At 39.2% G+C, this 17126-nt stretch overlaps 2 protein-coding genes across 2 annotated transcripts; one reads left to right on the forward strand and one right to left on the reverse strand.

Moving 5' to 3' along the window:
- Window positions 1-1142: 1142 nt before the first annotated feature.
- ppm1g (protein phosphatase, Mg2+/Mn2+ dependent, 1G) lies at window positions 1143-11438 on the reverse strand. The gene is made up of 14 exons (XM_028443071.1): window positions 11335-11438; window positions 10939-11075; window positions 8538-8607; window positions 8253-8338; window positions 8046-8175; window positions 7429-7540; window positions 6999-7189; window positions 6686-6861; window positions 6483-6608; window positions 4540-4642; window positions 3696-3827; window positions 3453-3582; window positions 3231-3330; window positions 1143-1828 (listed from the first exon to the last, which is right to left on the reverse strand). Exons 2-14 carry the CDS (start codon window positions 11047-11049, stop codon window positions 1628-1630), a joined length of 1668 nt encoding a protein of 555 aa, XP_028298872.1. The 5' UTR covers window positions 11050-11075; window positions 11335-11438; the 3' UTR covers window positions 1143-1627.
- Window positions 11439-12545: 1107 nt separating this feature from the next.
- On the forward strand, window positions 12546-16658 carry mis12 (MIS12 kinetochore complex component). Its single transcript, XM_028443082.1, has 2 exons — window positions 12546-12971; window positions 15820-16658. The coding sequence occupies exons 1-2, from the start codon at window positions 12552-12554 to the stop codon at window positions 16102-16104; spliced, it is 705 nt and encodes a 234-aa protein (XP_028298883.1). The 5' UTR covers window positions 12546-12551; the 3' UTR covers window positions 16105-16658.
- Window positions 16659-17126: the final 468 nt, after the last annotated feature.

Consider the following 17126-nt stretch of genomic DNA (forward strand, 5'->3'; position numbering starts at 1 on the left):
CAGAGCAAACTGAGGAGTGACATGGGAAATTCATTATCTATCCAATTACCATTCAAATATTACCATCTTATCTAAATATTTACAAAATCAGTGAACGTAATGAGAAAACCTTGCACATGAATCAAACTTGATCTTAGAAAACTGATGTTTGGTTCAAATGTGTTAATTTTTGTGAGGATGTACAGCATGTTTTCTCTGTACTTTATTATGAAACAGATCTTTGTCTGACCAGAGTACCCCAGGATACCCCTGCTATCTTTGGGTGTTTTAAGTTTACAGGTTAATTAATTTGCAAAACTAAAGGAAAATAATTAATGTTCAAACCTATCCTATTGCAACAGTGAGTATTAATAATAGTTTATATCAGCCCCACAGCTAGTCATCGACATACCGTTTTCACATAAAACAAACCAATAAAGCAGCCGCTCCACCAAAAACTGAGCCAGTCGAGAAGTAATTATTTTTAAAAAAATGTATTTGTATGTACTTACATACTGGTGTCAAAAGAGTATGCACCAAAAATGTTACATTTACTCACAATTACAAAGAAAAAGTATTGTTTGCTTTTTCTTCAATTACAAGTATTGAAAAAAACTATGTACAGAACATAGGGCATGTGACAAGTACACAAGACACATTGAGTTTAAACGAGGCGTCTGCAAATAAAGACAATCATCTCAACAGTTACACCCTGTTGGTGCTTTAAACTTCAAATTACATTATTCAGAAAAATAACCTGCATGGTGTTTCCCCGGTAACCCAGCAGCAAGGTGATCTCAGTGTGCTCTTAAGAGTTTCATAAAACTGACAGCCAGAGAAAGAGTTCATCAAAACACAATGAATGTGCAAATTTAACATTAAAGTGTTACAATGGGAACATTGAACAGATGGGAAGAAAATCAAGTGTGGAAAGGTTGGAAATGAGCTGTGCATTGTGAACTGGATTAGAGGTTTGACCTCCACCTTTGAGCTTCTGAACATTACAAGGATTGCCATTGTTGCCCTGATGTGAAAACCAACAGATGGAAAGTGACGAACTCAACAAAAACTTCATATACATGGACAAAAAAAAAAAAAAAAAAGTTTTTGAGATCTGCATGGAAAGGGGTGGCAATTGAAAGATAACTATCAGGCAAGTAATCTCTGACCTCATCCATCAGTAGCTTTATTGATGAGTCTATCAGAGGAGCCACCGATGGTACCAACAGCTTTTAGTGCAAAACTAGTCAAGCAAGCACGTTCATTCATTCTCTCTGCACTAACATGGGCATGTCTAGAGCTCAGAGGTTCTATGAGCAAAATGCTTCACAAAGGTTTCTGTGTAATTAATGCTGCTGCCTTCTGGTGGTGGGCCAAGCCTTTTTGAATGCACAAACTAAATGGACTATTATACAGCATTTTCTCAACAAGACTGATCAAAAGAAACAACTGCAGGGTACAGAGCACTAAAAAACTATACTGATGATCTTAGTTCAGCTGATACTTGAGCTTTCACATGGCCATTATGTCCGTTTCAGGGTAAAATTATGTTGTGTGAAAAGGATTAGATCTTGAATAGAATGAGTCTCTGGTGTGTCTGTGGTAGCTTGGGAGCAACTGCTCCATTTCAGCTAGTTTCTAACTTTCCTTAGTCACTTTTTGCCTTTTTGCCACCGCTTCCATTTTTCTCCAGCGACACCCCCTCAGCCTCCTCAAGACGCTTCCTCTTCTTTGTGTCGTCTGACTCTGCAAAGGAGGGGTGTGGCAAGAATGTGATGATGATGCAGGTCATGTTGTCACATCCGGTCCCGTCTCCAGATGTGTCTGGGGCTAAACAGTGGTCCAACAGCTGGAGGAAAAACAAGAAAATGTCACAAAAGGTCTCATCGAGGGGTCAGAGTTTAATCTTTTTTTTGCAGCAGGAATTGATTTGCCCTTCAGATTAGACATGCTGACTTCTCCACCCTCCATTGTAGAGGCATGTTGCTGCCCCCACTGGTCAGCAAAGGACCATAAACAGTCTACTGCAGTGGTTCTCAACCTTGGTTCTATCCAACCATAAACTGTAAAAAGAACGGACGACATTGTGTTCAAGTGCTCATTTTTCTGTGAAGTTTGTTTTAAATAAGTTATTTGAGGTTGAAAAACAGGATTTTACATCATATGACTATGATTGACTGCCGCGAGTCTTGCGTAGCTCTCACGTTGTGAAGGAAAGCCGAGACGCCATTAAACTCGGTATTTGAGTTGAAATATATCTTGGTTTTGTACTAACCTCTCTGTTCTGAACAAGCAGTTGTCAGAATTTCCAGCGGGAAAAATACTTATATTCATGGCGTAGCATCAGGGCATTACGCTAAATGGGCGGGGCGTATTATCAGGGCTCCTCCTGCCGGACCCTGCTGCACAGACTCTGGCTCCAAATTATGTCAAATTTGCAAGATGAATACGCCCCTAAGCGCCATATTTTGGCTTCAAGAACGTTGACTGGGAACAGCTACAGTGCACGCCCACTGTATCAAACCCATGGGTTCGTTGAGTTGAGTCCATCTCAGGGGTTTGGCAGGGGTCAGGACACAAATTAAAAATATGTTCCACAAAAGAGATTTCCACAATATACTAGTTTATTAAAAGATACATTTTGATAATGTTGCATTTGAATCTTAAAAATTTATAAAAAATTAAAAAAATTTTTTAACAAAGCAAAAGATCGGCCAAGGCTTACGTGCGTCTGTCCAAATAAAATATATAGCTATGTTTTGAGCCCGACAAGACGGGTTTAGTTCAGCCTTCATTTCTAAATTTTAAACGGGTCAGGGCTAGACGCTGCGTGAAGACTGACTGGTTAGGTGATGTGTTTTTATCAGCGAGAGAAAAATACACAAATGGATGCTCAAAAGGTGGATCGAAAGCTTATGGGTTTGGGTTAGAAAAAAAAAAAAAAAGACTTCATCTGTTAGGCTTTGGCCACATCAGGTCCAACTTTTGAGGCATGACCACAGCTCTAGTTTAGTACATCCAATAAGGTTAAGAACCACTGGTTTATGCTGTGGACCAGGGGTGTCGAAACGTGGTCATGGAGGTCGGGTAGTCCACCACGTTTTCAATGTGTGACTGCTTAAACACAGCTGAGATGCTTGTCAGAGTGTTGGAGCTGACAATGCACTACCAACCATGGTAAATAGCAGGCTTAATTTACTCTGCCTGACATTACATCTTTGTTTAAAATCTCTTCTCCCCTCCAGTCTCACCTCCTCCACGATGGATGATAGAGGTTTGGCTTTGCCATTCTGGTCTGGTTTGATCCTCTCACTGATGAAGTCCACCACTTCCTGGCTGCTTAGAACGTTCCTGCAAATCAGATAAACACTTTATTTAGCGTTGATCAGGGAAATAAAAAAAAAAGAAAAGTATGAAAGTATTCTTTTGGTTGTACATTTATAATTCTAATGGTGTATGTAGAGAACACTTACCAGATACCGTCGCAGGCAATGACCATGAAGTCGTGGTCCTCGTTGAGCGTCAGAACTTTGACATCAGGCATCGCAGAAATCATCTGCTCCTCTGGAGGAAGAACCTTGTTCCGCTTGTAAAAATGGTCACCTGACGATCACAATTTAGAGTTTGGTGAATATCGATATGAACATCATATCGTGATGACCAAACACCAAAAGTCAATGATATCTAAGAGCGGCACAAGAGTTTATCCGACAAACCAATGGCTCTGGAGAGGTTGAGTCCTCCATTGACGCGGCCGTCCATGGTCACTTTGCCTCCAGCATTCTTTATACGAGTGAGTTCAACCTCATCCTCTGGCTTGTGATCATACGACATGTCAACTGCTTTCCCTAGAACAAAAAAAGAAGAAACAATCCACTTAGTCTGAAAAAGGAAAATACTGCATGATCTGATAAAAAGTTTCTACTTGATATTTCACTTGCACACAATTTGTCAGGCAAATTTACTTTGGGCCCAGAAAAATGTTAACATAAAATACTAATTTACTGTTTAAGAACAAAATATGATTTAAAAAGAAAACACTTTAAAGTGCTAGACCTGTGTGTAGTTTGTGGTGTTGGAAACCAAGTGCATTGTAGTAAAGGATTCATTGACACCAAATTAAAGCTATTCCATTAATCCATTTTCAGACCCACTTATTCCTGTTTGTCAGGGTCACGGTGGTCTGCTGGTGCCCATCTCTGGCTCTCATTGGGCGCTGGGCGGGGGTACACCCTGGACAGGGCGCCAGTCCATCGCAGGGCAACACAGACAGACAACCACTCACTCACTCATATGGGCAATTTAGAGACTCCAATCAACCTTACAGTCATGTTTTTGGATTGTGGGAGGAAGCCGGAGTACCCGGAGGAAACCCACGCAGCACAGGGAGAACATGCAAACTCCACACAGAAAGGACCCCGGTGTCCACCCGCAGGCTTGAACCCAGGACCTTCTTGCTGTGAGGCGGACGTGCTAACCACTAAGTAAAGCTATTCCAAACATGCATTTAGATTTGATGAGAAGTTGAACATATATATAATTTTTTTTTTTTGGACTTACCCCGCTCCGACACGACACAGCGAGAGTCACCAGCATTTGCCACGATCAACTGCTTCCCTCGGATCAAAGCCACTACAGCGGTGGTGCCGCTGTCTGAACCAGGCTGCACATAAACATTAAAAATGTTACACCGTGATGATCTACAGATGACAAACTAAACCCCTTTCTCTGGTTTACATTCTTTTAGATTTATGGCTTCAAACAGCACGTCTAACGTGCAAGGGAAAAAGAATGGGACACCACGGCTTAGCCATTACTAGACATCCTGACATTAAACAAATTCAATGAAAATGCAACACAAAAATACAGATGTGATTTAAACAAAGGTGAGCCTAGGGCAGGGATCTGCAACCTGCAGCTCTGGAGCCTCATGTGGCTCTTTAACTCTTTAGCAATGGCTCCCTATAGCTTTAAAAAAAAAAAAAAAACAAAAAAAAAAAATTAAATTATGAATTGGTATTTCTTACAGAGGGTATTGATGATTATTGCCATTAACTTAAAATAAAAATCTGATAAAACAGTTGTTTAACCTAAAAATAAATGACATCCACTACAGACCATCAACTTTCATTGCCCCTGTGGCTAACCTAGGTTCTAAATTCCTTTTAAGATAACTAAACTAACAAAAAGACTATTCTGAAAGAAAATAGAGATTGTATTTGTGTGGGGAAAGATTTATTTCATTGCCAACATGCCAGCTTATTATGTATGCTTGATATGCTGCAAGAAATTAGCAATTAGCATGTGTTGAACGACATGATCAAGTTATTTTTTGTAGCTCTTCAAATCCATTAACTCTAAAAATTATTCGATATTATTTTAACTGCATAGAATTTTATACACTATTGTTTTCCTTGAAAAGGTATTTTTTACGACTCCGGAAGGACTTCAATCCTGGCGAGATTAGGCAAAATGGCTCCTTTGAGAGTAAAGGTTGCAGACCCCTGGCCTTGGGCTATATGACAGTATTTTTTTTCATGCATAATCAGGTGTTCACAGCATTTTCTCCTGGTTGAGAGAGGAATTACTGCAGTACATTGACATAAGATGGTCTATTTTACTGTCACTATCAGTGAATATTGTAGAATAATTTCACGCTAGTAGTAATACAAGTTTGCAACAGCAGCCCAATGGCTCTTTGCCACGCTATCTTAGCTTTAGTTTTAGCTTGATTTCTAGCTTTAAATGCTGCATACTCAGTGGTGACATGGTTTCTTATGGTGAATAAGGTAGCGTTTTGTTTGCAGCTCAACCAGGACTTATTATAGTTATAGCAATTACAAATTGCGATCCTTTGCGCTCTTTTTTTTGTGCATTACTACCGAACTGCTGACATGCTAAGATAACCATGCCTCCTTGCCCAAGTGTTGTTCTCCTGTAACAGAGGTATGCGCACGCAGGCACATTTTCACATGCAGCTTCAGAACTTTCAATTGTGTCTTTCTTATCCATTTACACATATGATTTACACCACAACTAACACCAGAGCGCTACTGTTTACCTTTCCATTTAGAAGTGCAACGTTGAAATGGGCCCGATCTGAAACGTGGCGCAGCGTAGCATTCCGAAAGTTGTGTAATCAAATACACCGGTATAACAAAAATATATACTGGTATTCAGTATGAATTGGTATACCGCCCAGCCCTAAGTCGGCCTAAGAAAACAACACAATTATGTGTAATGGTGTTTTTTTGCTTCAGGTGGTTTTTGTATAGATTTAATCTTAATTAGAGGCAGTAAACAGTAAGCTGGATAAACAATGGAGAATTGATTTATACTATAGGGCAGTGGTGGCGTAATGCTTTAGGTCATTGGTTCGTATCTACTGTGGGGCGTTGAGCAGGTTCCTTAAGCCTGACTGCTTCCATGTCATCGTTTCGAATGAGAATGTGTTCCTAATGACTTCTCGTTTATTAAAGGTTATTTATCTTTTTCTTACTCACCTCCTCTTTACCATCCATTCCTGGCAGACACATTTCCTCTTCATCTTCATCCTCAGAGTCTTCCTCTCCCTCTTCTGTATCTTCTTCCAACTCACTACTGTCCCCCTCCTCTTCTTCACTTCTATCCTGTGGAAGAACATTTAAACTCACCTCAGACTTTGAACGAACAATGAAAACATAAAGCAAGGCTTTGGTCGCCTCACCTCGTCATCACTGCCTTCCTCTTCCTCTCCCTCGGACTCTTCGCTGTCATCAAATAACCTGGACTTGGAATCTCCCGGTGTCTTTGAAGACAATGAGGAACATGATGGACCTGCATCTACTTCTGACTTGGTCTTCTCTTCTCCATTGGAGCTTCCTCCTGATTCTGCACCTTCAGCTAAATAATAATAAAGTCAGCAAATTAAATAGAGTGCAAGTTGGGACAACTCAAAATAAAGAAGAAGAGATTTCCACATACTTAAAGCAGGTTTACATTGTGCTGCTTAACTCATTCTTATCCCTTCAAAGACGTACCTGCACCACTGCTTTCACCACCTCCTGTTCTCCGACAGGCTCGCAGCTTGGACCCACATGACGCTCCTTCCGCTCCTTTCATCTTGCCATTGCTCTCATCCTCCACCTCCCCGTTTACCCCCTCTTTCTTCTCTTCTCCTTCCCCTTTGTCTTCAGGGACATCTGGGCATGACGCCTTCTTTGCTGCAGCACTAAAAATAAGACAAAGAAAGCAGAGCAGATATAAAATCTGAGTTTCCCAGTTGAATCAACCAGGATACTAAACCTATCAAGATCCTATTTAAGAGCTATTCAATAGATGGAATTCTGTTGAGTCATTTCAGGGAACTTCAAATTGCAAATGTTGTATTAGAGACATTAGTGAAAACATTTGAGAGGAACACTTATCAGTTACTCTGTAGGAAACATTGAAGGAAGAATGTATCACTACCTCATGGCAGCAGCATGTTTGACAGCACTGCGGTTCTGGCCATAACGAATCAGAAGCTCTTCTATAGTCATGGTGGCCTCCTCGTGAAGCAACGCAGCCTCCTCAGTGTCCACTAGAAAAAGTGCAAACAGTCACACACAATATATTATTAGACCGTTTTAAGATATGTATGAGCTTAAAAAATGATGACAAATTATTTCTATACTTCCACTTCATGTTAGGCATTTATAAACATTAGGACATTCTCTTAGTAAGAACTCAACTTTGTTCATTTGTAAAATAATACACCTAAACAAAATAGGATGTTTATTCTCCAATATTTTTTTAAAATTTAATCGGTTTTGTCACGTTTATCAGCAACGACTACCAACTTAATTGTAAAACAGACAATCAAATTTCAGTAGTTCTGTATTTTGTCTGAGTTGATCTAGACAATGGTCTTATAATCAAACTTTTCAGTCTGATAATATTACTGCATTAGAATTCATCAGGATCAACGTGTCACAGTTAATGAAGAGATGACCTTCAGATGCTCAGCTCAAATCTAAGTGATTATTGTGGTTCAATGAGGCCAGAGAAGTAAATTATGCACATGTAATTATTAGAGATTAACCTACGGTCATCTTCCTCTGCGACTTTTTCAGTCGGCAGCTCCTCAGTGGGGCGCCCTGCGATCTGGACCAGCTCTTTGATAACGTCCTCTGTGGTTATTCTGCCATCAATGGCCAAGAAGGCGTCCTCCAGTGCCTGCAAACAACACAGATGTGTCAGGGGAGTGGTATGCGGCAGAGGCCATGCAATGCTTAGCTTCTACAGCTTCTCACCTTCTGAAGTTTGCCATCTTTGTAAGTCTTCTGCTCCTTGATAATGTCCGGCAAGTATTTAGAACAGTACAGAGCCACTTCCTCACCTAAATGGGTGCAACAGGTTAAATTAATTCTTAGGTTAGGGGTGTTAATGCCAACACAGCAGGGTAACAGGTGTTAAAACAAGGACCACCATTTTAAAAAGACAAGCAGGCTGTACCAAAAGCTAACAAGAGGTGTGTGCGACACTGTCTGTTTACTCTGTAAATTATAACACTCATCTCTGCCGTATTCGCACATTACCTCCATGTCCATCGTACACAGCAAACATGGCCGTCTCCTCATCGAATTCTGGGATACAGTTGTGTGCGTCCTGTGACAACAGACAGTAATGTTAATGAACAGGCCTGGCAACGAGGACACCAAAAGGCACAGAGGCTAAAAACAAAAATTATGTGATCTATTGAGTGAAAAAACAAGAAATTCACCATAATACAAATTCTGATTGAATGACTGTTAAAACACACTCCTGCTTTTGAGTGTGTAGACTTGTTTAAATGTAGGGGTGTCCCAAAAAGCTGTAATGTCAATATGTTCACGTTAATTTTTTGTGTCGATGCGTGGTCCCAAACACAAAGATTGTCCCACACCAGTCCAGTCGTGGCGGTAATGCACCGGAAATCTAGCCGCCAAATGCTTAGGACAAAGAAGAACTTGCATTTGCGTGGTCAAATAAGCCACACGTTGTTGTCTAGTGCCCAAATCTGCTAACACTTATGGTAATCGTAATGAGACCGCTCTGAAGAGCTGCTGGTAGTGATCAGAGCCATGAAAATTACAATACATATACAGTAAAAATTATTACCTTCAGTAATAAACTGAAAATATCATGAAGGTATGTGTCCAGATTTCAAAGTAAACGATGACGTGAGGGAAAAAAAATAATAGTTCCATAAGTAACTAGGTAATACAAGATTCATATACTGCTGGACTTAGTACTTCCCAGACTACCTGCATGCATAATATGAAGTACTTTTCGAGTAATCCTGTGTCAAAAATCCTGACAATCACAAAATTAAGGATATTTCATCCAAATTTGATGTGGAATAAAAAGCTTATTTTCCATAAGTAGTCTATGATTCATATACCACTGAACTCAGTACATCCTAGACTACTTGCATGCATAATATGAAGTGAGCTTTACTACTAATCTGGTGTGAGAGACGGAGTGCACCATACCAACGCTGACATTGTTGAATTCCTGCAGTACTACAGATACGATTTTAACATACTGGAACCACTACATATTAAAACATAATGTCAAGATGCAGCCGCTATATAATCGACTTGTTTACATTAAACATCCACAAGTGAATGTTTTATTTGAATATACAACAGCCATCTCAGAGACTCCACATCAAAAATAATTAAATTAGTATAACATTATTAATTAAATTTAATAATATTATACAAATTTAATTATTTTGGAATTTGTGCCTCAGAGATGGCTGTAGTATTGGGTGTGGACTGAATTTTGCTGAAATAATAATAAATAAATAATTGTTACCTGAAAAATTAATCATTAGAACATCTAGTTCACACATTTCAAACCTTAACTTTAAATAAAGCTCCGGGCAATGATCCCCATCACCTCTTAACACATAAAAACAACCTGTAGGCTTCATTGATTAATAAATCTTAGTTATTTATTTTGCAAAACAGGAGATTTTACCCACAAACAAATGTCAAAGGTTGAAATTACTGCTCGCAAGATGGTTTTTAACTTCTTCACAAACAATGGGCTTGTTGACAAATGCTCATATAACTTGAACTTTGGAAAAGTTTTGTGCATTGCATTGTGGGATTTGGAGTGCCTTAGAAGATTGCAAACATGCGCCAAAGTGGAAAAGTTTTGTGACTGATTTGGGAAGAAAGAGCCAGTATAGTTCAAAGGAGAATTGTCCAATAAACAGGACCTTACTGTGAGTTCATACTTTTCATCGTAGGACAAGGAAGACAGTGCTTCATTTGACCCATTTTTATCTGGTTTGTTTATGGTCGTTCTTGTAATATGACGTTACTCTGCAAGACATTAACTTTGGGCTGTATATTCAGGCGTTTCCAGAGTAAGCCACAAAACCAAGATCACCACCTTCCAAATCGTGATAACACCCAAAAATGCAACGGTAGGTCACTTTGTTTGGGGTTTGCAGTGGATTAGAACAACTTTTGGATAAAATACAAGGTTGAGTTTTAAAAGTGTTAGGAATCGTCACCCACAGCATTAAGATAACTTTTTTATTCTGGATCCTCATCCGAACACTGGCTTGGTTTTACACAAGCCTCATTTTAGGCAAAAGGAAAAAGTTAATTAATACCATGTATCACATTGCTAATTAAAATACACATCCATTGGTTAATCTCCATTTCTTTGTTGAAGCGGTGCGCATGAATTTCTGATTCTGATGGTGACAATTAAATCTAATTGTTAACTTTGAGACCTGCGTGAACCTTTCAGTTCCAGACAAAAGTTACTACTCTAAACCACCACTGTACGCAGACAAAGGTAGCTGATTAGAGGTGACACCTTAACTAAGGAGACATTACATAGTCTGTCCCGCCATAACCGTGCACATCCCCTAGCAGCGCAGCTCTGACTCGGAGCAACAAGAGCTTGGGTTTTTTCCGTGAACATCTTTCTCACCTCCATAGAGACCCGCCAGCCCTGCATGGCAGAGAAACCGAAGCTCATGTTGCAGTTGCCGCCATCCGATGAGGTCTTGGTTGTGTTAGGCAGCGACAGATAAGCCCCCATGGTGGTCGGTTTCTCTGGCTTCACACCTGCGGAGAGGAGAACATCACATTTTAGCACAAAATTCACAAACACATTCGTCACATTCACGTTGCATTGGTTTAAGGGGTGACGATTGCTAGCCAGCTAACAGCTAGCAGCGACACAACACAAAGTAAACGCTAGGGCGGGCTAACGAAAGCGAGCTAATCGGAGCAAACCCGGCTAAACTTCCAAAGGAATCTTTTGGCCGGCGGTGCTAATTGTTACACACCGGAAACAAGCACGGCGGGCCGGCAAGTAGTTTACCTCTGGTTACAAAGCAGGAGTAGCTTGTGAACGGGTGAAGATTCACATAGGAGAAAGTGCACGTGTGAAACACCAGCCGCTATCAACAGAGCTGTGGCGGAAAGGAAACTGCGCATGCTCAGAGCAGGAGGGCGTGTCTTACTGCTGTGCCCACAAGACTTTGAAGTTTTATTTTCTAAAATTTGTTTTTATAAACTCAAGTAATTGAGTGATTAAATAGATGTTTTCTTTTCTTTTCTTTTTTTTCCCAAAATGAGGGGTGTGTTGGAAATATGTACATATTTGTTTGTGAAGACGTTTGCAAGACACGTGAATAAATTAGCACAGATTTGTTTTGTTTAATCGAAATTAAACAACATACAATTATATTTTCAGTAAATAGTTGTAGAAAAGTTAGAATGTTTGTTTTAATCCAATCGGCGGTCGATTCTAAATATGTCAGTCTAGGGTGCATAAGCTTTCTTCAATTCCAAATCACATTTGAAGCAGTTTTTTTAGGTTATATATTTATTTTTTATGGTCTTCGGTGCACTTTGAAATGCTGAATATTGTATTGTGTATCTTCTATCTGTAAGCCTGGGACATATATCGAGATTCACGATATATCGAGAATTATATATATATATATATATATATGTTTTTTTTTAATATCATAACTTATTTTGTATTCAAATACTCGTTTTAGGAGTCGCCACTTTTGCTACATCTCAGAACAGCCTGAAAAGCACAGGCAGATGGATTAGTGAGTGAGTCCTGGCCCAGAACTACGCTGCAGAACTCAATTCAAAACAGCTTTATTAGCACAAGAAACAAGTTTACATTGCTACAGATAGTGTGACATAAAACGATATACACACGGAAATAATAAATATTAAAAATAGCAACATTTGTGATGTGCAAAACAACAAAATAAAATAAAAATAGGGTCTCTTAGAGGAGAAAAACCCAAAAGTTGTCCAGATTGTGTTGCTATTTGTTAATAAATGTGCCTGTGTGGCATTTTGCATTAGCAAATTTAACCCCGAATTGTCTTTTTGGTAAGACTTCGATGAGTTAAAAATATCCAGATTTATATCCTAGCCTATATCGCCATTTTGAGACAAAATATCGAGATGTTTTTCATATTTTACAATGGGGAATCAGTAGAGGGCAGTAATACGCCTTGTAGCACCCACACTGCCGGAAATAGAAAAAGAAGAAGAAGTCAGCTGTTGAACATGGAGCGGGAAACCTGTGCAGACCATGACATGGAGGTCCAAGCCGATGACGACCCTCAGGAGGACAGCCTGTCTCCCTTCGAGTTAAAGCTGTATGAGACGCAGTTTTTCGGCTTCACCCCGCAGACCTGCATGCTGCGGGTGTGCAGCGCCTTCCAGGACTGCCTGTATGACATCCTGCCGGTGGTGGAGAAGGTGTGTGTCAGGCAGCTGAGTGAGGGCGGCCCTTCCGGCACCGAGGACCAGCTCCAGCTCCGGGCCAGGGAGTGCAGCCGCCGCCTGCAGCAGTTTCTGGAGGAGCGGTTCAAGCTGCTGTCGAAGCGGATGGAGGTTCTGCTGCTCAGCCGCTGCTTCACTGTACCGGCCAACGTCCTGCTGCCTGAGGACCAGATCCACAGAACCCAGCCTAAAAACCTGCAGGTAGCTCACAGTCACAGGACTGCTACTTATTCCTTTATACACACCACAGGCTGTATTTAAACAAACATGTGCAAGTACAGTAGATGGTCAGTGTTATTGACTGTATTAGGCAGTGGTACTAATATTATGGCTGATGGTAAGGCTGCACGATTTTAGCTTAAAAAAAAACTAAATCCCAATTTTTTTTGCTTTGAAAACTCGATATTTGATTAAGATTTCGATTTTTTTCTCTAAAAAAGACACAAAAAATAAACATGACCTTCCCAACCAAAAATTAATACCTTAGCATTTAAAAAAAAAGAAGAAAAAACCTTGCATTAAAAAAAAAAAAAACCCTTCTAAAATTCACATTTAAAAAAAAGAAAAGAAGCGGTTGTAGTGGGGGTCTATCACGTTAATTCACGTTTACTCCGATGATAATTTAGTTCTCTGCTTGGATGGCACCTACGGTGACTTGGAAGACAGACTCGGCTTTGATTACACATGATTAAATGGGAAAATCGATTCTCTGATTTTGACTTTTTAGAAATCCCTCTCATTAAATAGTCCAATTTCAATTGTATATCGATTAATCGTGCAGCCTTAGCTGATGGATACATAAATATGGTGTTTATGCACCTAAACAATAGGGATTATTGAACTAAAGGTGGCCCGATCTGATCTCGGTCTGATATAATCAGAGGTGTAAAAAACACTGATATATCCTACTCAAGTAGAAGTACAGTTACTTGATTGAAATCATACTCAAGTACAGCTAAGTCAAACATAAAATACTGAAGTACAAGTAAAAAGTAGCTCAGTTGAATATTACTCAAAGTAAAAATGACTAGTTACCCCCACGTTTATTTTTGGTAATAAATCTTGCCACAGTTTCCTTGCATACAGTAAACATCTTATGTATAAAGTTAAAAAGGAAGAGAAATATACTCAAAATATTACAAGTACCCATAAAAGCAACTTAATCAATAATGTGAGTATTTGTAATCCATTACTCTTAAAGTTGGGCGATATATTGATATTCAAGATATATTGAGTTTTCTATTTTGCTGATATATAAAATTACAGTATCGCCTATATTTTAAAAGCTTATTATTTATTAAAATACTTGTTTTAGGAGTCGCTTTTTTCTCTTCTTCTCAGAACAGCATGAAAAGCACGGTTAGTTCTGAGTGTGTTCTGAACTCCTTACCTAGACCTTCCTTTAAACAAGCCATACTTGAAAACTCACTCACATATGCTGTCCCTTATAGCGGAAAAAGCCTAAAATGGCACATATTGTGCAGCTGTTTGTTAATAAATGTGTCTTTGACATTTTGCATCAGCAAATTTATCCCAGAATTGTCTTTCTTGTTAGACTTTTTTTGAGATAAAAATATCAAGATTAATATCGTATTTCATCATTTTGAGAAAAAACATAGAGATATGAGTTTTGGTCCATATTGTCCAGCCCTAATGTACAGTATATTGTTTTAATCCATAAATAAGAGAGAGAAATATGGAGAAAAAAAAAAATTCTCAGCAAGTCATCACCACATCATCAAACTGAAAGTCGCCATATTGGAGGTACTCAGCAGGTAAACAATGCAGAGCCCGAAAGTCGAACGAAAGGAAATTAATTATTATTATTAATTATTATTATTGCCGTGTTATTGGCTGTACCAATCAATCAGATCGTGAAAGACTTTTGGAGTGTTATAGACTGTCAAAACTTATAACAAATCAGGACGAATAATGTCATAAGTTATCAGAGGAAAAGAGGCACTTGTGGTCAGAGAAGGATCTACGAGGCAAAAATCTAGACAATATCCGAATTTGTTCGGCTCATTTCTTGTCACGTAAGTGAATTGTTGATTGCCGTGGCTCTTAACTAATTTTCTAGTGTGATGATAATGTAATTCACATCAAGCTACTCCATGTGGCATTATAGACTTAATATAATCACATTTAATAGCCTGCTACAGTAGCAACACGCTAAACTGAGGCTTTACATAATCAAGATTTTTGAGCCGATCAGTGAGTTTAAAATAAACAATCACCGATCCGATCAGATTAATTCAGGTCCGATCAACCAAATTCCTTTGGTACTACCTGATACAGATTCACAGAAAATCAAATGGTACCATGTTTTTCGGGACCTAAATGTAGCCTTGTGACTGTGAGGGAGTGGGCATGAACATAATATTTGTTGTCAGAGTGATTGAGTGTGGGTGCATGGCCCTTTAACTGCGAATTAATGACCTCGTCGCTTGACCATGTGTGGAGTGAGGGAGCGTCTGTGACCGGAGCTGCTGAAATAAACCAGAGTCCCATCATGTCATACCCAATGACAGCTGTGATACAAGGGAGTTCACCCCGAAATTGAGAATTGATTCAGCCCCGGAGCGAAGATAGACTCACAGGTGTACGGCGGAGGTGGGGCGCACACACACACGCACGCTTCTGTGTCCACCACCGTCCTGAAACAGATAGAAATGTTCGATATGAAAGTGCTCTGCTTTCGGACTCTCCATTTGAAGAAGCGCATACAGCTTTCCTGCGGATCAAGTCCTTCCCTGTATGCTTTTGCATCTATAACGCATTTTGAGGAGCTTTTCTGTGGTTTTGGACATTTATCGATTGCAGTGTTCACCTCCGAGTGCCTCTAATATGGCCGTTCATCCAGGTTACTGCCCAGAACGTGACGTAGGTGAAAACCCTCTATAGGCAATATTGCGGGTTTTTTAAATTACTAAAATAGAAAACTTGATATATCTGGAATCACGATATATTGCCCAGCCCTACTGTATATGATGGGACAATTACATTTAAGCCATTTCAAACACAGTGTTTGTGGTCCTGCTCTCTCCAGGAGGTGATGAAGATTGAGTTGTCCCTTGAGGACCTCCAGAAATCCTACGAAGCTGAAGTTTGTGGTAGACAGGCTCTGTTAGCTGAGCTGGAGGAGCAGAAGGAGGTGCAGAAACAACTCAATGGGATCCTGGAGTGGGTTGGAGACCTGCAGGCAGCCTGGGTAAAGGAAGGGAACGGCAACTTCCACGAGAGTTTTCGACTGGTAATGGAGTCCGCAAAGAAACTTCAAGAGGCTGTTAAGGAAGTGCTGGGCTGTGGCAAAGTGTATCTAAAATGTGTGTGACACTTTTTTTTGTATGTAGTATTTGTTGTGTTACTCTTTAGAAGACAGTCATGAATAACTGTTTGTATATATCCACTCCCTCACTTGTTGGAACTATAAATCACGTTTAAATTGATTAAGGTTGTAACATTCTCTAAACTCTCCACCAAATAGCTTTTTGCATTTTTCCACATCTCTGTTTTGTTTTTAAATTGGCCAATAATCTAATAATTATATTTTCTTATTTTAAGACGGTAGAAAATGCTTTAAATGTGACAAAATCTGAAAAGGCGAAACTGATTTATTCTCAATGATCTTGATAGAATGTTCATTATTACAGTGTGTGTGTGAGAGACCAATGCTGAGGAGGAAAAAGGACAAGCATTGGTGCTGCTCATGTCTTCTCATCTCAATGTGTCTTGGTTTGGTTCAGTGAACTAAGTATTCCATACAATTATAAGGCAATAATAGCCAATAGAGGGCGCTGTCAGCTCATTAATAACAGCTACTGTATGCAGTTTATTTATGGCTACAAATTGAAATAGTTCAGCAATAGTGAAAAGTAAACTCTGTCGTTGTTGAAAGGATTTTTCAAGAACTTATATTTGAAAATGTGCATAAATTGACTACAAATACAATTTAGTGCGTTTCAAGAATTCAGCTCCTACGTGAGCAGGAAGTAATGTGTAGTTTTATTGTGGTCTATATTTTTTGTTTTATTTTTTAAAGAAAATAACACAAAACAGCTGGAAGATAACTAGCACCCTTATGGTGTAATTTCAAGTTAAAACGTTTTTTCTTTTTTCTTTTTTTTTTATTTTACATTTCGTTGAAGAGGACAAAACTCCAACTCCTAATAAGAAAAGTGGAACCAATCCAAGTTATTTAGTTTTCTATTTATCAAAGGCCACACTATGGAATGTCATTCTCACCAGTAAAAAATCCACAATACATCCAATCAGTAAATAAAACAAAAAACTGGGAAAAGTAAAATGATATATATATATATATATATATATATATATATATATATATATATAAAA

This window comes from Gouania willdenowi, chromosome 3, assembly GCF_900634775.1.
Source record: "Gouania willdenowi chromosome 3, fGouWil2.1, whole genome shotgun sequence".
NCBI classification, from domain to species: domain Eukaryota; kingdom Metazoa; phylum Chordata; class Actinopteri; order Blenniiformes; family Gobiesocidae; genus Gouania; species Gouania willdenowi.